At 33.9% G+C, this 25784-nt stretch overlaps 1 protein-coding gene across 1 annotated transcript; it reads right to left on the bottom strand.

Moving 5' to 3' along the window:
• Positions 1-25784, bottom strand: LOC149797259 (uncharacterized). Its single transcript, XM_089960737.1, has 9 exons — positions 25703-25784; positions 21937-22025; positions 20864-20969; positions 19109-19280; positions 8425-8613; positions 5623-5864; positions 4482-4688; positions 3811-4012; positions 1-2005 (listed from the first exon to the last, which is right to left on the bottom strand). Exons 1-9 carry the CDS (start codon positions 25782-25784, stop codon positions 1855-1857), a joined length of 1440 nt encoding a protein of 479 aa, XP_089816863.1. The 3' UTR covers positions 1-1854.

Genomic DNA, 25784 nt, shown 5'->3' with positions numbered 1-25784 from the left:
AACAGTAATTGGTATTTATTATATGCTCATTTTTTCTTTTCTTTCTCCGTTAACTTTACATTATCAGAATCGTTCAATATTTTACGAAATTGCACACCTTCATATCGCACCCACGCGCAGGACACGTGTGCCCAATAGTGTATTAGGAACTACTTTGTAAAAAAAATCCTGTACATTCGCATAGTAGACGCAATACGTTTTGGTTGATTAAATTTGTTTCTGAATGAACTAAAGCAGATGTTTCGTGGACTGCAACATACCAACTGTTTTGCTACATTCCACGTTAACATTTTGATACATTGTTTCAGATTTTGCGATAGACACCAGATTTCATAAAATTGCTTGGTACCTACAAATAACACGCAAGCTATAAAGGCATAAACTGTCTCCTTTAGCTGGTAATAAGAATGGGAAAAAATATACTTACAGTTTTACATCCAGAATTTCCTCAAAATGTACTTTCTTAGTTCTGCAAATCCGAGCCATGTCAGGAGTTCTCAAGCTTGATTACACATTTCGAAATTGTACTGTAATTTCGACTATATTCCAAGTGCAATTACATCTTCCTTACTGTACTCAAAATGAAATAAACATTAAATTCAATAGCGTCTTTTTGATAATTGCAAATGAAACACTTCATATTTTCCTCACATAATGATTTCAAATAGTCAATGACAGAACAAACACACTTGCAGATGTAAACACGCTTCTTCCGCGCCGCTTCAATCCGATGTATTTCATGTACAATTTGCACAGATGAATCCAGTCCAAAATCACAAACTTCAGCCGAATCAAAACAAAATACCAAAATCTATTCATTCCAGATCAAATGGAAAAGTTGTTGCAATGCGCATTCATTTACAATATGACTGGAAATTTCAATTTTAACTAGACACGCCATTTTCTTTCGAAAGTTATGTCGAGCGCGCGACTAAGTTCAAATCTAATTGGGCCGAGTTATGTGCGCATTAATAATGATGTTGTTGTGTAATGATAAATCTGCGCTTGTGTATTTAGTTTGGAATACGGCATACATTCATTTACGTTGTTTCTTGTAGTGTATTTTGTTTATAAAGTTAAGCCTTAGGTAGAATAAGAAAATAAGCATATAATAAAAAGGTTACTGCATTTGTATGGGAAAATATGAACTCGTTTTGTCGGATGGATATACTGCACTCCTAAAGTCGTGCAGTATTCCATCCAAAAAACTCGTTCATATTTTCCCATATAAATGCAGTAACCTATAAATATTGCATGATCATTTTGTTATTCATGTTTACTATAGGTTGAGGATTCAGACAAGGAATGTGCTTTAGTCTTGGCTCACAATCGATTCAACAAAATCACCAAGAATAGATCTAAAGACGCCTTCGAAAGACTGAGCGAGATCTAACAGTATTGGTTGCATCGTTACAGCTGGATATTTGTCAATTCCAATCCTTGGTCGAAATATGGGAATCAACTTAAAGTAGCTTCACTTCTTGGAAGCAAAACTTGTCAATGTACCCATTCTATTCTCATTTTCTTCGCCACCACTGGCATTCTTTTATCAATAACATTTCATTTACTTACTCGGGGATGATATTGTCTTTGTGCAAAATTGCTAAAATGATCACATACAACGCTGAGGAGTTAGGAAAAAAACAGAATAATGAAAAGGGCTGTCATCGAGTAAGGGATACATAAAAATGCTTGAACTGTTGATTCTGAAAAACAGGTGAGAGGTGCGAGATCTGCGAATGAATGCCATGTCCTTCATTCTGAAATAATAATAAAAGAGAGGGGTCAAATCCTGGTGACAATTCATACTCTTTTATCATCTTTGCCATATTTGTTATTCGAGTTCTCTAAGCATTAATCAGCGCTTATGACATTAATGTAACACGGCGAAGTAAACTTCCCGGAAATGATGTTATGCAATCCTGAGTAAGTTGATGCTACGCCTGCAGCTATTCCAACTAGAAGTATTTCAATGTTTAAGACCTTGGTGTGAAGAGGCAGTTCCCTGCAAATATAAAATAAATATTTGAAAATTAATTTATCCTCGATCGTTTAGACGCTTTCCGTCACAGGACAATGTTTATTTATTTATTGCGTAAACACTAGAAGACATTAATGCAATGTCAAATAGCGAGCCTTAAGACAGCGGTTCATAATCTATTTTTGCGGCGACCCAGATTAGGTTTGTGGTGTTAGCCTCAAATTATTCGGGCTGATCTCGGCCACCCACTCGAAACCCACCCATAGGTTAAGAATCAATGTCTTAAGGTCTTATAATCCATTCAAAAGAGAACTTCGGGACAGAAAAATAACTTTTTTTAATATCGTCTAACTCGATTGATGACACCCGGAAGACCCTAGATTAAGGAATTATAGAGCATGGTACAGGTTTGTATAACTAATGCCGGAACAGACTAGTTTTAAATTATTTCCAGTGCTTCACTGACAAAACTGACGCCATTGGACCACCCACCCACAACACATCCCCTGAACAAAAACAAAATAAAACAAAAACAAAACAACAACAAAACAATAACAAGAAACAAAAAAAAAGGCAAAAAAAAAAAAAAATAAAAAAAAATTGAGTCGATGCATGATGACACTGTATTTTATGAAACCTTTTATAATAACCCTTTCACAACTGAAAAAAGCAAAACTTTTCGTGTTCGTGACAAATAAGCCACATATTTCCACTTGATGTATACACAAGGCGGATAACTGTTCAGTAAGATATGACCATATGTAGCTTTGTCCTACGTGGAGAGACTGATTGCGCCATTTTTCACTTCATTACTAAGTACCCATTTAATACTTGATATGATCACTATATACCGACAAGTTTGTCACACTCATTTAATATTATACTCATTAAGTATGTGATTATCAGTCATACAAGTACATCAATGCACATTATATGCCGATTATGTGCCGATAAGTACGTCATGCTCATTTAATCATATGCTCATATTTTATTATCAATCATACAGGTACATTAATGCTCATCATATGACGATATGTCGTGCTGATAAGTACGTCATGCTCATTTCATATTATACTCAAAATATGCCATTATCTGTACATTAATGCTCATTATATGCCGATAAGTACATCACGTTCATTTAAATATTATACTCAGAAGTATTTGATTATAAATTAATGTTACATTAATGCTCATTATATACTGATAAGTATGACATGCTCATTTAATATTATGCTCAAACGTATGTAATTATTAATCATACTGTTATATTAATGCTCAATATTTACCGATAAGTATATCTTGATCATTTAATATTATATTCAAATGTGATTAATCAGTCATACAGATACATCAATCCTCATCATATACCGATAAGCATGTCATGTTCATTTAACTGTGTGCTCAAAAGTATGTGATGATCAATACTATAGGTACATCAGTGCTCATTATATACCGATAAGTACGTCATGTTCATTTAATATTATACTCAAAAGTATGTGATAATCTGTCATACAGGTACATCAGTGCTCAGTAAATGCCGATAATCATGTCAGTACTCTTATCATAAATGTGTCATACTAATTCATATGTTTTGCATTTAAGGTAAGGACATCTGCATGTTCATAGGTACGTCATACTAGATTTTATATTTTGACTTCCTTATCCAATCTATTTTCACACTCAGCATCGGCTGTTTTTTGTTTGTTTGTTTGGTTGTCTTTTCGAAATAATTCAGCAACAAAAGATAGATAATGTGAATCTTATGTTTATTCAAAATTTGCGAGATTAGCAAATGCAAAGCTTTGGAATGGATAGGTAAATAAACTAACCCACTCCGTCCAATTACGGCAAGGCCCGGGTGCATGCTGCAAATTTTCAGGTAAAATAATGGTGGCAGAATATACACGAGCAGAGTAGTGGTTGATCCTCCAATAAAAGAAAGGACCAGTCCAAAGTGCGGAATTGTTTCCGCTACGAAAACAATTCCGACAACTAGCATGGTTCTGCTGAGAATTCTTTTCCAAGAAAATTCTACAAAGGTTAACAAAATATCAATATAATATTATGTTGAAATGGAAAACAAACCAGTCTTGCACGTTGTTTTAATACCATGGATAATAAACTGGCTAAGAAAAAGATGTTTTTTAGTGCACCTATTTGAATATTAGAAAGAATATATGACTTCACACTTTTTCTACTCTGCCATTTAAAACTGATGCATACATACATACATACATACATACATACATACATACATACATGCATGCATGCATGCATGCATACATACATACATACATACATATATACATACATAATACATACATACATACATACATACATACATACATACATACATACATACATACTTCTTACATGTAACAAACGTTTTTAAAAAATAGAAATAGTTCACTGAAAACAAACAACGTGTTTTATCGATAAATAATCAATAATTTTACGGATGGATAATCGATGGAAAATAATGGGCTATGAACACACTCACCATCTGGAACTTTGAACAAATGCTCCAATTCTTGATTTACCGGATTTAGAAGAATGACAAAGCCAAACAAAAAGTGCGAAGTCAGTAGAATTGTTATAGCGTGTTGCAAAGGACCTTTCGATATAGTATCAAGAATGTTGTCTTGTATATCATCCCCATAGATGAAGTAGGCTGTAGTAGATACAGGTACGTACATGACTAGCACCACTGTAAATAAATATAATAATAATATAGTGCTGTCTTACACTTGTGGAATAATTCCTCAAAAGTTCTTACTTATCCGTTATTTATAAAGTGACCTAGCAAGTAATTTTATTAGTCCGAAAGCAAGAGGAAAATTCAATTCAATGATTTATTATTTTTAATAGTCCGAAAACAAGAGGAAAATTCAATTCCATGGTCTATTAATGATGAGACGATGGCAACAATAACGATATAGATTGATGACAAATTCTTAGAATAAGTGAATGGGCTTCACAAAAGCAGACCAATGGCTGGTAATTTCTATTATTATTATCAATAGATACAGACGTTTGAATTGCTCTGAAGTTGGTTAAAGGGTAGCTTTTGAAACATGTCCTTGACCTTTAAAAAGATAGTGTCAAAATTCATTACAGATTGTCAAAATAAAACGAGTTAGAATCAGACAAAATATTAAAGTTTTGTTTGCAAACATTTGAATTTTAATATGTAAGGATGAAAATTAATTAAAATTTCGGTCCGCACAATCGAAAATATGAATGCCATAATCAACCAGAGAGGTCGGCTGAACATAAGCAAAGCATCAACGATTGGATCATCTTGACTGGACAAAGCAGTAATCTTGCACTATAGCAATATTGTTTTGGCTGGAATATCGACTGTGAATCAGTCCAAGAGAATGAGGTGGGGTAGTAACATGATGTCGGTTTGAGCTACAATTCTTGTTATCCTAACGCCGTGTTTGGTTTTATATATGCAAGAAAGAAAACCCGAGAGAAAAAAAAAAGAATGTGGCCTCGCTGACTTAAAATTTAGTCATACACATAAATCATAACAGCTATATCGCACATCTCCAAACCATGACATTAAACATGTGATGTAAACATGCACTGATGCATAGTAAAGATGGCATCAAAAATTGCGCGAAAAGATTATTTACTTGTGTATCCGACAATTACGGCTTTCCAGAATTTCTTCTTTTCCCTCATGTCTTCTTGGAAGGTAGGAAAATTTGGATGTCCTCCGAAACCAAAGCACATAGTGCCAAACGCCGTGGAGAAGGACATGAAATCCGGCGACGTGTGCTTCACAGCGGGATGGTCTGGTTTGTCGATAATGATGTTCGCCAGAAGAATGATGGATGCGATTCCAGTAGTTGCAGTTGCTCCTAAAGCCAACAACCTAGAGTGCATAAACGGGAGAATTTAAAGGATCTACTTGAGGGGTATGCTTTAAGACAATAATGGTTGTGGCAGCAGCAGCAGTGACATAACATTTACATGAACAGAAATGCAAGAAAATATGCACCATTCTTTATATCATAACCTATTTCGTATTAGAATTGATATATAGAGGATATCTACGTTGTTAGAGTACATATAGGAAATATTTTACTAGTGAAGTGGGAAACATTGTATTGTCACGAGTGGTAAAGCCACGAGTGATAATAGAAAATGTGTCCACTTCACGATTGAAATACATCCTTATAGCTACTGAAAAACGTAAATTTTCTTTTAACTATACATTTTTAAAAGTCAAACTCCGACGATTCGTATAGATTTTTTCTCTCAATTGTAAGTGTGATTCACAGCTGCATCGATATAATCAAGTTAATATTTTACAATAATTCTAGGACAGCGACCTTCTACAAACGCAATTTGTGCATAAAATACCCATATTGTGTATATTGTCAAATTAATGACAGTTTCCAAACTAAAATGAATATAGTTTTTATTTTTTTAAAACAGATTTCTTCTCTCGCGGATTGATACAGTAAACATTGTTGGGTTGGTGGTATTGTACAATCATCACAGATCGGTCGTATCTGAAAGATTTCAAAACGTATAATCTTTAAACAAACTATTATCATGATTTTAACTTTTGTGAGTTTATTTGTTTCTTTATTTTGTTTATTTCTACGCTCAAAAACTAATATTTGGCTCTGGTAAGCTTTCAATCTAGTTGAACTCAAAGTTGGATTATCACTTAATTTCGGTTTGCAGTCAGCATTCATCAATGCCTGATTTCCCCATTGTTGTCGGACGATGACTGTGCTGAGAGTTAGAATCAATACTTAAACAAGTGTATTACTATTTCTAATCAAGAGATTTCCCACCCCACCCCACCCCCTCAAATGTGTCTGCTGTCAAGTGTGAAGGGCATACGATACGGTACAGAATAGATAGCAACAGTTCACGTGGAAAACTAAATTAATGGAGTTAATTCCTGAATACTACTTTGTGTTCTTTGAAAATCATTTATAGGCAGTTTTTGAAGCCGTCTCTTATTGATTAACCAAATGTATACTAGAGGGTCTACATTCTTGAGATTTTAAGATATGTTCACCCTGAGAGAGAGAGAGAGAGAGAGAGAGAGAGAGAGAGAGAGAGAGAGAGAGAGAAAACAAGAAGATTGGAATATGCATAGTTATGGAAATAAATATCTGAATGGCATAAATTAGGACAGATTTATTATCTGAGCAGGAAAAGAAAGTAAGTTCCAAAGTGATATCGTATCTGTGACGATATCATTTTTTTTCCCCACTGATACATTTCAATATCACGTTACAAAATATATACTAAAATAAATTCATTGTTTTATGTATGTTGTATATTCAGATGATTTAAAAAAATAAAATAATAAAATAAAATGATCAAAAATCCCTTAACTAGCCAAAAAGAAAGAGGCGTTTTACAATTATACAAAAAGTGTTTATATGGTATATAACCATACGAACTTAATGAAATCTGTATACTGTAGTGCCAATGAATTATAAAACGGCTACCATATTTTGATTTACTCTAAGGTTTGTTGTTTCATTCTGGGTGCAATCAATGAAGATGATAATGATAAAATGCTAGATGAGAGAAAATGATCGTGAACTTTTCCTCTTTATTTAAATGAGGGTCACTTCTGTCTTATCGTTTGTAGTCATATACTTTCCACGGAGAGCAAGCATTCATAGCGTATATACGTCACGTGAATCTATTTAAGGATGTAGGTATCAATTACAAGAAACAAAGGCAAGCCCCACCCCCACCCCATATGTAATATATACCAATACGAAAAGGACAGAAAAAAAAGACATGATCATTTTTGATTCGATTATGGCTTGTGGATGATTACAAAGAGAACATTGAAATTGATCGGATTTATAAACGATTCGCAGTTGAATATGATATAGAAATGTATCCATGCGTTTCGAAGATACATTCATAAATAGAATTTTACAAATGTGCCACGTTCAACGAAACTTTTATTTTGGCATACCTATACCTAAAATGACACTCATACTTCAACCTTGCACGTTTCTGAATGTTACGTTAAAATTCATTGGGCTTGCTCATGAGGGAACTTCAGAAACCAGGAAATTAAAGATGCATAACAATCAGTGTGTGTGGGATTTGTATTGTTAATGTAGCTGTAACAATTTTTCAGTCATATCGCTACGATGTCTGTAGTGTGACAGTTTACAGTGATGTCTAGCACTGGGACATCATGTCGCAGACATGTAGCATAATGTCCTACCCAGTCACATTATCCTGACACCAGGCCGACCAGTCCTAACACTAGCTTCTTAATGCTGAGCGCCAAGCGAGGCAACTGCTAGTACCATTTGTATAAGTCTTTGGTATGACTCGGCCGGGGTTCGAACCCACGACCTCCCGCATCCGAGGCGGACGCTCTAACCACTTGGGCCACCTAAGCAGCCAATCCTACCTTTTTGAAGTTAATATCTTACCAGAAATCTTTTGGTGTGTTGAAGAGGGTGAAGGGTGCGAGTACCCCTCCCAGGATGAGGGCCCAGTAGCAGGCGTGGATGTCCCCGTGTAGCTCCCGCACCAAGCTGTGGATATTTTCCGCTGAAACTACCAAGTACACTACCGCCGCTCCAAACAAGGTAAAGTTAATAGCAAAGGATACCAAGTGCCTAGTTAAATAATAATAATAATAATAATAATAATAATAATAATAATAATAATAATAACAACAATACTACTACTACTACTACTACTACTACTAATGATGATGATGATGATGAATTTGATGATGATGAATTTGATGATCATGTTGATAATACTAATAAAAACAGCAACTACAATAATTGCAATGATACTTATAATAATAATAATAATAATAATAATAATAAATTATAATAATGAGAAGCAGTAGAAGAAGAAAAATCAATATCATGGTCACTGAAAGTAGTAATATTAGAGCTACTGCAATGTTTGTAGTAGTAGTAGTAGCAGCAGCAGTAGTAGCAGTAGTAATAGTGGAAGTAAGAGTAGTAGTAACAGGAGCCTCATTTTAAGAAATCTTAGCAGTGACGTAGGAAGAGTTACAAGATCTAAGATACACTTTAAAAGGTATCAGATCCTTCATAGATAAACATTTTAACAGCTTGTTTAGTAATATATAATTAAGTTCTCTCTATTTGACCAGTGCTTATAATGTACCACATGCCGTGTCAAGTACAATCGGCTGGTTTACAGAACTTGGTATTTCGATATCGTTCATGAGACATGTTTGACCTCTTTCCTAGCTGTCGTCTGACCATTCATATGATTCATTGCTGCATTATAAATGTGTCGATATTGGACCACCCAACCCGTTTAAGCAAGACATTCATTTTTCCAATTTAAATCCATTATCCCTATACAAGAACATTTCTGTACAATCTATTTTTTCTTAAAGTAAAAGTACCCCCAAGCCCTATTACTATATTATACAACGTCTATTACTTTTACATTGGGACCCCAAGTGGTCGAGTGGTCAAAAGCGCTCACCGTAACGGATCATTGCCATCTCACCTCTGTCTGCGTGGGTTCGAGTCTCAGGTTCGGCCAGTGTGGGTATGTGAGAAAGCTTGCCAATAGCTTCTCGGTGGTTCTTTCAAGTGTTTTCCCGGTTTCTTCCTCCACCATTTATACTGGCTGCCATGTATAGCCTTGTGCTGAAAAATGGCGTTAAATCATACAACAGCAACTTTTACATTGGCATGCATAACCACTCAAATAAAAAAATAAACAACAAACATACCCCAAAGTCCCTGGTCCATAGTATGTATTTTGTGTAATCTTTGACACTTACATGCAGAACATTAATTTAGATTTTTTTTCGCACATCTTACAATATGGCACAACGCTATAGCATTAAATTCAGTAGTTGTCAGAGACGTAATTTATTTAGATCAAAAGTTTAAATTGGGAGCCACAATGTCGATATCAAGAGATAATGCGTATATGTAAATGAACTTTAGATTTTGAACATGGTGCAACAAAATCCCATTTTCCTGCAACTGTACTCATTACACCAATTAATAAGGATATCGCTCAAGTATTTAACGGAAAACAAATTTAATATACTGTTTAACAAATTGGCACTTACAAATGATCAAGCATTTTTTTTAAAAAATAGCTATGCCGTAAAATTGATAGTGTATTACTAAATTTTGGCGAGATCAGCCAAACTTGGCCGTGTGGATGCCAACAGATAAACCAAAGGTACCAAATATACCATATTTTACACAGCCCGTTTTGACAGCAACATACGCTGTTAACAAGGTTAATGAAACTATAAATTTTAAGAATCAATGTTGCAACTCAGATTACGATATCATGACCAATGTTCAACAATACGAGCGGTATTTAAAAAGTTGTGAACATTAGTGCTCCGTACAACAAAATTACTATGCTAGTTAACAGTGAGTAAATGGATCCCATTACAGTATCCACCCTCTTGCAGTTCTATGCACTTTCTCAGTCTGGGTAAATAATTATGAAAATACATTTTGAATTAACTCTTTAGTATCTTGTTCAAAGAGGGGATAACTGCATTTTAACTGATTGACGGTTTTCATATCGTCCATCTCTCAGCGAATCTTTGATAAAGGGATTGAAGGGGAAATAAACTGGAGCTAAGTCAGGATTGCATGAAGGATGTGACAATATTTAAATACTGTTCTTTAGGAAGTCTGGATGACAGTGGATTTACGTGCCGGTACGATGTCATGCAGTATATTGATATCTCTAGATCTATATGCGAGGACCACTACCGCAGGAACTTAGACAATCAGATCTTTCGCATCGAAAAGTAATGCGTATAAAACTATCTTTTAAGATCGACTACGTCGAGCCATATGTTGTCCCTGCTAGTTTTCTTCGATCGAGTTCAAAAATGCAAGTCATGTTTTTTTTCTTCACCTGTGACAATTGCATTTGAAAAGGTCTCTTTTCATATTTAGCGAATAGGTGTTTGCCTATTTCATACAGAGTCTGTTTTTGTTCAGCCGTCAACAAAATTTGGGACCTATCCTCTAAGACATCTTTCGGAGCTTCAAATGACTCCTAAGTATATTGAAAACAGCTGACGAATTAATGCCAGTGATAAAAGAGATATCTTCTACTATGTATCGAGCCTCGCCATCAGTTGCCACTTTCAATTCACCAATCGCAGACAATGGTCTTTCTGAACGTAGGTCATATTCCATGGATTTGCAACAATCTTTAAAATGATGAAACCACCTCAACATTGTAGGATATGGTAGAGAAAATTACATAGGTTGACTTTAACCAAGTCGGCCATGATATCAGTCGGAGGGGACCCTATGAGAGCCTTGATTTTACGGTAATTTCTTTGATCAGTAGCAGACTTGTTCTCCTTTTCAAGTGTTTTTAGAGTATTTTAATTTACCTATTCTGTGTCTCAAGGATACATTTGCTTGTGTCCGGCTTGCTGCACTAGCAGCCGCTCCTCCTTTTGTAGAACGTTATTTTGTCTATGGCGTTATATTTATTGAAAGAAACGAAAAAGTTGCAACCAAATATTTAGAACTTTAATTAAAAATCGTATCATCAACTTTTGTTCGGTCTTGTTCATCTATTACATCCTCCTCCTCATACAAAAGATTTTCAAGCGAATAATCAAAGTCAACACCACCCTTGGTCACTTGCATGTGTTATACCAGTAAACGTTGTCGTCAGAAAAGATAAAGATTCACTGAGTCCAACTGACGTAAAAAAAAGTTTTGCTTTTAGCTTCGTCACTAAAGTGAGGAGCTGTATGACAACAATAAACATTTATCGTTATTTAATCAGGAATAACCGAACAAACAGCATGGGTCAAAAGGTAAACAAAAATGGAATTTATTGAAGACAAAGGTAGAAATAGCATTCTTTTTTAGAAAACGAACTGTACAAACAGAATTCAGCAAAGTTATTGTAAACCGAATATAGTCTGAGATAGAATGAGATAACAAGTAAGACTGGAACTGAGAAGGATTTGTAAACAATGGACCAGAAATAAATGAAGAAGAGGTTAAATGTTTATAACGCATAGCTCTTAAATAAAAAATCATTGCTAAATTTATACAGTGAATCATTTCTTATAATCGATAAATTAGAAGTAAAGAAAATGAGATGAAAGATGACTACATGATATAAAATCATATGAATGGATTTGTCGATCTTAGTCTGCATAGGTAAGTAACTTTGAACAAAATACATCAATGGAGTCGGTTTCAAAATGACATCATATTAATAGAATGAATCTGAAATTCTGAAAATGTTTGAAAATATAAATGCAACTTGTGCTGTCTGCTTTCTGGTGTCGATGCTTTTAATGCCTTTAACTACAATGGTTACAAATAGCTGCAATGCAGCTGTTTTCCTGTGTTGAAATCTTATAGGAAAAGTATATTAGACAATGAAGAGATAGAGCAGACTAATTAATATTGTTCAGAATCCCCTGAGTGATTAAGTTTGTAAGTTTAAATTATGTGCCGTTTTTAATGCGCTCCTTATCTCTTCTCTGGAAGACATTCTATCATCGTTTGACCTATTTTCACTGGCTCTCTTTATGTAGTGACTAACCAGTGAAACAATTTCTCTCTTTTTTCTAGACCAGTTAGATCATATAATACAAACTGAATAATCTATGCCTAAATAACCCTCATACATTCAGGTTTTATGGAGTTTGGCCTCGTCCATATATGGGATACAGCGGTTTTCAGTGTGGTATCTGATTTAATTTTGTATCTTAGAGAAAAGATATCATCATTGCCTTACCTTTGTTCGTGTACTTATTCATGTATCCGTTACAGAGCTGTCCACATTCGTCTATCCATCATTTAAAGCTCACTTTCTTGAATTTTATTTTAGTTTATTATATCACTTTTTACTATACGGTTTAGTATGTTGATTGTAAATGGTTAACATTATATATTATTTTTTTGCGATTGAAACGCAGTTATTTTTGTATCTAATACATACAGTACATAGCTTTGTTTAGATTGTTTTTCTTTCAACAATTATATTTAAAATGTAGTTTTCATAACTTGTTAGTAAAATTGAAAGATAGCTTACAAGTAACGTTTTCAACATCTTGAAATCAAATATCGTAAACTTTCTAGATTTCGTTGGCAATTATATATAAGATAGTTAACAAAAATGAAAGTTAAAACAAAGTTAGCAAAGAACCTGTAAAGGTTACTTGACACAAACCAAAAGAATATTGTACACATGGACTTGGCAGACAACAGGGGAAAGGTTAAAAGGAATTTAGAAAAAAGAAGAAGCTGAGCGTTTGACAAAAAGAATAGCAAAAATCTGAAAAAATTACTAGATTTTGAAAGAATATTAAATGAAAGAAATGAAGCAAAACATTTAACTCAAACAGAACATTTATTATTTCATAGGCCGTGATGTTGTTGTTTTGTGCATATTGGTCAAAAAGTAAAGTTGTTTCACTTTACATCAACCTAATGAGGTAATAAATCCTATATAAAGCAAGCCATTACACGATACACATCAACACATCTAAGGAACAACATTACAACAAAACAACACACCAAAAGAAGAACACTACAACAAATCAACACACCAAAAGAACAACACCACAATAAAACAACACCTCAAAGGAACATCACCACAATACTTTGTCAAAATATAAACATTTCCGGAGATGCTTCATCGTTTTTGCTTGATAAATAATGAGATGTGGACTTAAAGGGAAATCATCCTAAACGCAACAGATCGTGCAGTAGTATATTCATGCTTTTACTGCTACGTATAGCATGAAAATAAAAACAGTACTTAAAGTCGTCTATAGGTAACCATGGATACTATAGAAGTTATTTAACTAGTCATTAAAGTTTCCTTCATCAATATCACAATAGACAACATTATAGGTCATGGACTTATAATGGATACAATTTTTATTTAGTGAATATTCTGCAGAATTCCACTAACACATGAGTTGTCTATCGACGACTAACGTTTAACACAAAAAGGTGTTTAATAAATTAAGAGATCTCTTGCATGGGGCTGATATTAATAGACTGAATATCGGAAGATGAAGATAGAAAAGCGTTATGTATATTTGATTTAATTATATCTGATTTAATATATATTTATTTAAATTTAATTGTTTGTCAGTTTTACTTTTTTATTTTTCATTACATGATATTGTAATGTAAATTTATTCACTAGAGATGATACATTTTTAGAAAATAGTTTGACCTTGACTGTTAGTTTATAAACACCAGGTGTTGATCTAAATCCTGACCTTGTTTCAGAATTTATAGCAACCTTCGTAAACAAGTTCTATTTTATTTTAAAATGATTGGTTGTCTCCAAGGTCATTATGGGACTTTGTCTTTAAGATATAAACCATTTTTATGTTTTTATTTCTTAGAGTAAAAATGATTAGTTTTTGTCAGGGTCATACTGAGTAAACGTGATCTGTAACAAATATTTGCTTCTATGAACGTCCAGAAGATGATCACGTGACCCTTGTATACGTTTTAGAAAGCCCATATAACCTATATAACCCATGTTTTGGAGAATAATCAGTAGAAGTTGGGCTGTTAAACTGTTAGTTGTATGTTGTGCTGTTTGGAGTTATTTCAAATTACATGGTTTGGAGTTATTTTAAACTACTTGAATTCAAAAGGATTAATTCTGTTATTTTTCAGGAAAATACGTGTGCTCATGTAATATTGTGGAACAAGGACAGTGTTTTCATAAAAATGTATTCAGCTATCAGAAACCGGATTGATATTTCTTGTTTCTACAAGGAACTGTAGACTTCAACACTACATATTGCAGTATACGTCATCATCTTCTATCTTGGATTCTTCGTTGGGATTCGAACGTGAAATCAGTAGAACCTTTTGTTATTAGGACTTCAAAATTTTTATTCTTGGATAATTCTCGGATTATTTTTGGATTTGATTCTATAAAACCGTAAGTTCATTTTTTTTTCATTTTTACAGAACTTTTGCATGGAAATAAATTATTGCATTTTTCAAAGCTTGTTGTTTTCACTCTTTCTGGTGTTACTGTTTATTTGAGCCTAAACAAGCGACATAAGAAAAGGAATATATATTCACTGCATGCCAATGACGTATGTTACTCAGGTAAAATGACGAAGTGTTGAGTACATGTGCGATATCTTTATGAGGTATTAAGTGCTTATCTCTACGGATTAGATAGCAGTTGTACGGACACAAGCAATCTCAGCAATATGGGCATTATCAGAATTTTACATCCCAAACAAACAAGTTATACATGTAATAGTCACTCCGTACAAAGACGTGTTAATAATCAAATGCACAGGGCTCTGAATGATAACACTGTTAAGTGGTATTAAAAGAGCTAACAAAATATTATAGATGTACAAAAACAGTTTGATGAGATGATTTAATAGTTCAGACAGAGATTCTACAGCTATGCAAGTGTTGCAAATAGAGAAATAGAATATCATTTACTTAACAAAAACATTATATGCATCCGATCAAACATAGGATAGACTCAGAGATAGTTTCTTTAAAAAACGACTTGGGAAAAAGAATAATTAACTGGAAGCTTATGGAAGTCTCCAATATCGACCGGAATAATTCCAGAGAGACTTGAATAAATATATCCAACAAAATGACACAAAACAGTAAGGTACTAAATGATTTGAACACAAACGTTGGCGACTTGAACAAGAATATAATTGTTAATACTACTACTACTATTAATACGCTGACAGGGTTGCAGAATAATGAAAAACAATGAGAATAAAAACGAAATCAACGTTAATGAAAGCACGATTAGATGAAATCATCTTGTCAATTAATATATTGCAAATTTGAATGATAATATGAAAACGATAGAAGATGTTACATTTATCGAATTTATATATCGCACTTTTACACTTGGCCAAGACTGCAGCACTGGACCCAGATATGACGGATAAGTACTAAGCACTTTGATGGGATAGGGTTCTGCAACTTGTCAGCAGTATAATAAAAAAGGTTATCTTTTTCATCTTGTTCCACATATGCATTACAAGTCCTACTGCTTCAATGTCTTAATAATTGGTATTTATATTAAATCCAAGTTTTCACCTTGACTACGTTTGCTGACGTTGCCATTCTTTTGATTTCCATATACTGGCTTGAATTATACATACGCTTATGACAAATTTTTTATTACAGATTTGTATTATAGAAAAGATTCATGCTGGGCAACTACAAGCGCAATATTCGACAAATTATTTTTATAAAAAAATGAGATTAACACCTTACAACCCAACGACCCTCTAAACAATCCACACCCCTCAAAGATAAACAAAAAACGCAGCAAAAATAATAAATAAATGGGTTCGATGTGGGTATGTGAGAAAGCTTACCAGTAGCTTCTCGTGGGTCGGTGGTTCTTTCCGGGGTTTTCCCGGGTCCTTCCTCCATGATTGATATTGGCCGCCATGTATAGCATTCTTGTGCTGAAAAATGGAGTTAAACACAACAGCAGCAGCAACAACAACAACAACATATTCCTCATGATTGAATTCATGATCATTTATCGCCGTACTCACCACATCATCGACACTATTCAACTTATATATGGCAAAAGTTACTATCTCATCGTGTTTAATAGTTGGTTGCACCTTAGCTTGTCTTCAAATGTTTTAGCTACAAACCATGATAAGGGTGCAGGAAAGTATCATTCTAACCTCAATCCATCTAAACAGATGAAAAAGCTTGCATCCTTTCTTATACTGTTTTCTAACACATCTTTTATCTTCCATCTCTTTATCTAAATCATTATTAATCAACCTAAAATTAATGACTTTTAAAATCGTTGTTGAATTAATTAATGCTACCGGAGCGGTATGAAGAAGATAGTAGATCTTGGTGTACTTCTCGCATAAAATATTATGAAAGTTCAAAACAATTACAACATAAATTTAGGAATAACTCGAACAGTGTCCAGATGTTATTGGTATAGACTGATTTTAACTTTTGTTAGAAGTTATTTTAAATAAATAATTTTGAAGCTATTCAGATTTTAGTTTCGGTCATAGTTTGTCTGTGTGACCAAATCTGCCAAGTAATATATTACATTGCAAGGATACATCTCCCGAAATTATTGCATGTTGTAAAGATGTTTAGCACATAAGCATTATGGCTTTTCATAATAGTCTACCTGAATTACATGTATACAGAGCTATGCTAAAACGAGAAACACTTAATTTTCCTTACATGGATCAGTACACTAATTAAGCCAATATACTGTTACGTAGATCTGATTTAATTCATATTTATTTGAATTTAATTGTCAGTTTTAAATTTTTTATTCTATTTTATGCTATTATAATGTTAACGTATTCACTGGAGATGATATTTTTCCAGACAATTGGTTGACCTGAACCATTCTTTTCATAAACACCAGGTGTTGGCCTGGATGCTGACCTTGATTCAAAATTAGTAAACAAATTTATATTTTTATTTTAAAATGATTGGTTGTTGTCAAGGCCATGGTGGGGCTTTGGGTTTAAGATGTAAACAACATTTATTATTTTTTTATTTCTTAGATAACGTTCATGGTCTAATCAAGGCCATATTCTGTGCACGTAATATAAACATGATCACGTGACCCCCCTTCTAATTTCGCAACTTGGGGGAATTTTGAAACTGCGTCTTATAATACAATATAACCTTTGTTTTAGAGAGAGATCTTTCAGTTTGGGGCTTTTTACACTGATGTCAAGTTAGTTTGTTGTAGCCAGATTTTGAGCTATAATTTTCTTCAGATCAGTTGGATTTCAAAAGGATTAATTCTTTTTTCTCTGGAAATATTTTGAGGAGTGCTCACACAGAAATTTTGGAAAGACATTGCTTACAAATTTAATATGGATTTCCAACACTGGATTGCCATTATTTGTATTTCTACGAGGAACTGTAGATAAGCACAGTACTGACCACAGCTAAAGTCATCGTCATCCATCTTGGATTTTCCATCAGGATTCGAACTTGAAATTATTAGAACATTTGTTACTAGGACTTTTGCAAAATAATTCGTGGATTATTCTTAGATTATTTTTGGATTTGATTCTTGAAAAAGTACGTTCTTCTCCTTTTTTCATTTTTACAGAATTTTTCCAGGAAAATAAATTATTTGTTAAATTTTAAAAAGCTTGTTTTTTTCACTCTTTCTGTGTTACTGTTTAATACGTCAATTGCATCTTATTGTAGTCCTCGTAATTAAATCAAATTAACATTACCTGTTATTTCCTGAGCAGCTATGCTCTGTACCAGATGTAATTTTGCAAACACCATTTATTGTTCAGGCTTGCCAGTCTGCTGTGGTATAGTTTTCTTTAACTTTTGGGAAGGAAATCCATCCTTGCACGATTGACTTGGGTGACATGGAGGATTGCATGTCAGTTCTACAGGTTGGACGTCAGAACATGCAACATTATGCATGATAAGCTTTTTAATATATTTGTTGTCTCTCGTTTTAATTTACAGGAGACACAGTGGTCCTCTGTGTACAATTATTTCCTTCAGGCTATATTTTAAAATAAATATAGATAGTATATATGAACACTAATCATGTATTGATACATTTAAACTGGTTGGGTGGTGCAGGATTCTGCACATTTATACTTTCCCTTACGTTTCTGGTCCAAACGCCCGGTTTACAAACTTGGCGTTTAAGATATCGTTGATGAGAGATAGCATAACTCCTTTGATTAAATCGTACGATTTTTCAGTATTATTTATTGGAAAAACTAAATAAAATGTATTTAGGGCTTTTGTTGGTCAGACGTGGACATTGAAAGTCAGAAAATTACTAGTGGCATGAAATAGGACTAAAAAGCAACAATACAACACACAGCAAAACAACATAACACAACACAACATAACCTTTATAACCTGTGTAATTATGCGACTAAATAACTCCATTTCGAAACCTGACATTCTTTGCTCGGTTAGCTGTGCTATAAGATAACGGATTCTATGTCTGCCTGTCTACTGTCTGTGATCGTCATTATGTCGCCATGATCATTCGCCGTTGCAATGAATTTCTTTGGGAGTAGGAAATTAGGTTAGACATTGTTGGACAATCAAAGTTAAATAGACCAAGATTTACCTTCCTAGTCTTCCGAATGTAATTTCTCCAATTAAAGGATAGGGATATCGGACGCGTGCTTCTCTATGTTGGGGGTATCTTTCTAAAATTATCAACCAGGTTCGCCCCAGAATAATCCCAGTGTATGAGGATACGAGGCATGCGCAAAACATCAACAGAATTCCAATTTCACCTGCAATATACCATGAAAATGCATAAATTATAAACAATTTGTGATACCTGGCTGTAAATATATTTCTTTCATTATTAGAATTTAAACTAAATTGACTGAAAAAATAAACCAAACAAACTTATAATAAGGCAAAATCGGGCGCATAGCAGCTTGTGTTAGGTTTCAATCGCGATCTTTGCTTTGCTGTTGTTCTAAATGTGATTTCTTGCAAAACCAGTTTGATATTTAATAACAATTGATTATTATGATGTATTTCAACCTTCCATGCACGTGTTGATTTAAGACTGGCAAAGTAAAATGTATTTTTATTCTATTGGCAACGTACGAAATGGCAAAAAGTTAACATATAATTGTATCCACTCTCCAATCAGAGTTAACCATTCTATGCGTCATCATCGTAGTCAAAGAAAGGACAGATAAGAAGAGCTGCTTGCAAAACCTTATTCATGTTTGCTAAAATAAGAAATGGGTATAGAATGTAAGGTTATCTTTAAGTGTTCATTATTTTAATCGACCTATTAGCCTCCGTTTCATGCCTTTTTTAAAATTCGGTTTATATTGTTTTCTCTCTTTTAATAGTACTCTAAACTCAGTTACGGACTGTCGATATTGATGGGGGGGGGGGAGACGGAGTAATTTACGTATCGTATTGTAGATATAAAAATTAAACGTTCTCCAATTACTGTTAAAAATGTTATAATACCTACAACTATACTATACAATTTGCCTTCTTTTTTACAAGAAAAAAGATCGTATGTTATTTCCATATAGCACATCCCCTTCTCATTCTCAATAAGAGTTATCGTCGTATTGTCCATTTCCAATGTTTAAAGAACTGCCACCCTCTGGGTAGTGAAAAACAAAATATGAAAAACAAAGATCAAGTCAATGTAGTTTTTGAGATATAAAATAAAACGCCATGTTCTTTTGTGTCTTCTTTACTTTTGTGATGCAAAATTATTCAAACACGAAGCGATTTTGATGTTAAAGATCATGTGGGATGGTCCATATTTAAAGAAAAAATAGATCTGTCACATTTCTTCTTCAGTTTCAGATGTCAGATTAAGATGGAAGTTACCTATTGCCGTGCCCAATAAATAGTTAATTAAATCAACTAACCAGTTTAGAATGTGTTCATGTACTTTGAGCACCACCTGTAGGGGCAACAACTCCATGCCTACGTAACAGCACATGGTCGACTTAGCTGCTTAACATTTTACTTCGATTCGTAACCTCTCCATTTTGTTTGTAGTCAGATACTTTTCTCAACAAAGTTATAAAAATAATTCTTAAATGGAGAGATTAGCTTTTCCACAGAATATTTGCTAATAGTTTCCTCATTTTGGAGACTTCAAGTCTTATGTTTGATGCATCTAATAATAAAATCATGTTTTGTTATCGAATAGTCTAATGTAGATAAAAATGATATACTGACAAACGTGGGTATTCCCAATTAAACATGCAAACTATTGTCCTATTTTCTCTTCATTTTACAACTTATTAATATTCATTATTGAATTAATGTTGTGTTATGACTACATCACCTTTCTGCTCGTCTACCTATCTCTTTTCATGTAGCTTACCAGTCCCTTTGAGAGCATTTGGCAAGGCAAGGGCTCCGGCACCGGCTATCACACCAGAGACAAACACCGAAGTTTTGAAAATGTTTAGTCCACCTTCTTGCGAATTCTGTAAGAATATAAGATCTGTTACTTTATCTCATCTATAACACCAACTGACCGGAAATAACCAGAATTACATAAAGCTTGAAACCGTCAATGTTTCTTTGAGTGGTAGTTTCGAAAGTGAGGTGAGACTGGACGAAGCATTAAAGTGGGAGGCCAGACCAAACGTTCAAAACCTCTTTTAACAATGATTCTTTCTGAATCTGACATAAGCTACAATAATAGTATATGGCCTTATATACATTATATATCCTTATATACAGTACAGGGCCTTATCTACAGTATATGGCTTTATATTTGGTATATGGCCTTATATACATTATATATCATTATATACAGTACGGGGCCTTGTCTACAGTATATGGCCTTATATTTAGTATACGGCCTTATATACATTATATATCCTTATATTCAGTACAGGGCCTTATCTACAGTATATGGCCTTATATTTGGTATATGGCCTTATAGTTAGTATATGGCCTTATATTTAGTATATGGCCTTATATATAGCAATTTAAAAAATGATAGGTATGTGTAGATTAATGAATGGATGGATGGTAAAATCGATGAATGTATGTAGGCATGTAGGTGGGAAAAGTACCATTTCATCCACCATTTATGGTTACTCAGTAGCTACATTTCACTTAAATAATAAATACATGAATGTAAAAATGAAGGTCAAAAAGTACCAAACATGATAGGATATAATTGACAACAAGCCTTTCCTTTTATTATCTTTTTGTTTTTTGTTAGCATTTATCACTAAAAATAGGTGACGCGCTTTAGCTACACGATGTCATTTTATAAATAAACATGTATGTACACACACACGCACACACACATTTGTACACCCTGATTGATGGATGAATGGTTGTGTGTGTGTGTGTGTGTGTGTGTGTGTGTGTGTGTGTGTGTGTGTTGGAAGAGTCAGTTCTAGCATATATGTAAAAAAAACCAAACAAATATATTACCTGAATACTGATATTGTCTTCCATTAGGGACACCCTCTCATATATTCTGGTTGTATCCGAGATACTCATCCTCATCTGTGCACTGTAGCCTTGTAAATACACGAAAAAGGAAATTTGTCACGTGTTGCCTATCACACACAGAAATTTATATTGTCCGTATACAAGAATTCGATTGGAGCAAACGAATGAAGAAACACCAGGATATGGAAGTAAATGCGTATAGATACAATGACACACCTGTTACGATGTGTATATAAAGTGGTGTACATGTATATTATCTCTAAATATCATGTATCATTCTGTATCAATATATAGGTACAGTGATATGTATATAGACAATGTCATGCTGATTAAATTAATGACACGCGAGTAGATAATTTGAGGACTATGCCGGATCACCGGTTGAAATGATTAAGTGACTGTCATCTCTTAACCACGATTCTCAACATGCTATCAGAGGATGCTACTATCTGTGCGTGTGTGCGTCCATTCGTATGCGTGCGTGTTGTCACTCAGCTCCTCCTACACCTTACATGTATAGATAATTACTTCAGCTTATACACCTTAAATATCGACTTTAGATTACAACTTCTTCAACATAATTAGGCGTGGTACATGGATATCCACGATGGTCTTTGACTTTTGATCCATAGTAAATGGATGGTAGTAAACCACGATGAAGAACCTATGCAGGTGGAAGAGTAGAAATCACTGCCTCATTGAAACGTCTTTTGAGATTTGTGGGATCTATCGAAAATTGTGCCTATTTAAAAAGAATAAAAATATGCCTTTACTTAAAACTTCATAAAGTCCTCAACGATCGTTATCTAATTCAATTTCTCTCTTTTGCAAAAATCTCTAAGAATATTAAAATATAACATATTTTGTAATTATATGATCACCATCCAGTGACATAGTATATCTCATATACGAATATGTATAAATAGACCGACTGAGAAATTTATACCTACTTACCTACCTACTTACCTGCCTACATACATACATACATACATACATACATACATACATACATACATACATACTGTTACGTGTTTAGCTCTAATAAACAGTAACACAGAAAGAGTGAATAAACCAAGCTTTTTAAAATTTAACAAATAATTTATTTTCCTGGAAAATCTGTAAAAATGAAAAAGTAGAAGAACTTGCGGTTTCAAGAATCAAATCCAAAAATAATTTAAAAATAATCCACGAATTAAATTGCAAAAGTCCAAGTAATAAATGTTCTAATAATTTCAAATTCGATTCCTGATGGAAAATTCAAGATGGATGACGATGACGTATGCTGTAGTCAGTACTGTGCTTATCTAGAGTTCCTTGTAGAAATACAAATAATGGCACTCCGTTGTTGGAAATCCAAATTAAATTTGTAAACAGTGTCTTTCCAAAAACTCTATACGTGCACTCTTCAAATATTTCCAGAGAATCAAGAATTTAATCCTTTTGAACTGATCTGAAGAAAATTATAGCTCAAGATCTGGCTACAACAAAATAACTTGACATCAGTATATAAAGCCCAAAACTGAGAAATCTCTCTCTACACATTTCTATTAAAACTAACAAATGCGTAGTTATGGAAAAACTAGAATTGCGAAATCAAAGTGTGGGGGTCACGTGATCGTGTTTATGTCACGTTCATCAAAAATGACCCTGACTAAAACCAATCATTTTCTCTAAGAAATAAAAATAAAAAAGTTGTTTACATCTTAAAGCCAAAGCCCCATCATGACCTTGACATCAACCAATCATTTTAAAATAAAAATAGAACTTTGCTTACTAATTTTGAATCACGGTCAGCATCGATGCCAACACCTGGTGTTTATAAAAAGAATGATTTAGGTCAACACATTTTCTGGAAAAATATCACCTCCTGTGAATACATTTACATTACAATAGCATGTAAGAAAAATAATATTTTTTTTCTCAAACTGAAAAACGAACAATTATATTAAAATAAATATGAATTAAATCAGCTATACGTAACACCTTCCCCATAAAAAAGAAAGATTTATATGATAAAGCTTTCTTTTTACCATAGATTAATTATACACGAGTTTTAAGAAAAACATAAGAAGTACTCTTATGAATTATTAACAGTGTACATGAAATAATACATTTGTATGCACGGGAAATTCAGAGACAGCCTCGACCTTAACATCTCTGGGTTTAACTTGTCCATGTCCCACAATATGTCATAGAAAAGTTACACTAGCACGACAGAACTCACTTTTAGATAAATTAATTGTCAAACATGCATCTGTGAGTCTGTCAAAGAATTTCCGAATTGTTGCTAAATGTTCTTTCCAGATGTCGTTGTAGATGATGACATCATCGACGTAAGCGTCACAATTGTCTAGACCAGAGGTAATCGTAATCATATTCATGAGGCGTTGAAATTTACTTGGCAACCCTTTCATCCCGAAAGTTGTTGTTGTTGTTGTTGTGTAGTTTAACGCCATTTTTCAGTACACGAGAGGCTATACATGGCGGCCAGTATTAATGGGGGAGGAAGAACCCAGGAAAACCCCGGAAAGAGCCACCGACCCACGAGAAGCTACTGGCAAGCTTTCTCACATACTCGAACTCACGCAGACAGAGGTGAGATGGCAATGATCCATAACGAAGAGCGCTTTAGACCACTCGTCCACTCGGGGCCCCCATCCCAAACAGTATTACTTTATATTGGTAAAGTCCATCTGGAGTCACGAATGCTGAAACTTCCTTTGCTCTTTCCGTTAGTGGAATCTGCCAAAATCCTTTCAGAAGGTCAAATTTGGTGACATACTTGGCATTCCCGATCTTATCAATACAGTCATCAATTCTTGGTAATGGGAATGAATCTGTTTTTGTCACACTGTTCACCTTCCTATAATCAGTAAACATACGGAAAGTTTTATCTGGTTTTGGAACAAGTATGCATGGTGAACTCCCGTCACCTTTACTGAGCTCTATACAGTTATTCTCCAGCAAATATTGAATTTCCTTTTGCAAGTATTCCTGTTTAAGAGGGTTCATCCTGTACTGGTGTTGTTTGACAGGTTTGGAATTTACAATTTCGTCGTCATGGAAAATTGTCTTTGTTCTTGTAGAAACATCTGGAAATAAGTGCTCATATTCAAGTACTAACTGTTTAAGTTCATTTCTTTGTTGCTCTTGCAAAAGTGAAAGTTTATGGTTCAGATCTTTCACAATTTCTGAATTCCGAAGATTTGTCACTCCAATGTCAGTAGAATCTAATTATATTCCCTCACATAAATCTTCACCGAGTGGGACAGGTACAACTAAATTAATTGCATGTTTAACTTGGCTATCTTTCAATATACTGGTACTCCTATAATTTATTTAGATCCCATGAGCACTAATATTATAATTTAACTCATTCATTTTCTTCTTAACCTTGTAAGGGCCGTATTATCTAAATTGAAGAAAAAATTGGAGAATGAGCAAGAGAGACATAACTCCATTATTACAAAACTCAAATGTTCTATCCATTTTAGTTCTGTCAAACCATAAATGCACTCCTGACTTGAATTGCTGAACGCCAAATTCCAACACAATAGGCTGGAAAGTTCCAGACCTAAAATTTGACCCTTGACCCGATTGAATAGAGTTAGAAAGGCTAAATTGAGTGAAAGACTTTATCAAAGCTTTTACTATTATTTTAGATTTTATATTCCTCAAGGGAATTGCCTCTGAAACTTTGTTGATGCACACATAATGGTCAACATGTATTGGTTACCTGACTTACTGTGATCAATAAATGGTTCGTTAAAGGCAGGTATAGGTTGTAGATGAGCTTTGGAAATTTTCTGAGTTGGTTTTCCTACCAT

The sequence above is a fragment of the Sinohyriopsis cumingii genome, chromosome 6, assembly GCF_028554795.1.
Source record: "Sinohyriopsis cumingii isolate HCF-2022 chromosome 6, ASM2855479v2, whole genome shotgun sequence".
NCBI classification, from domain to species: domain Eukaryota; kingdom Metazoa; phylum Mollusca; class Bivalvia; order Unionida; family Unionidae; genus Sinohyriopsis; species Sinohyriopsis cumingii.
Note: the sequence above shows the minus strand (reverse complement) of the source record. Positions and strands in the feature narration are given on the sequence as shown.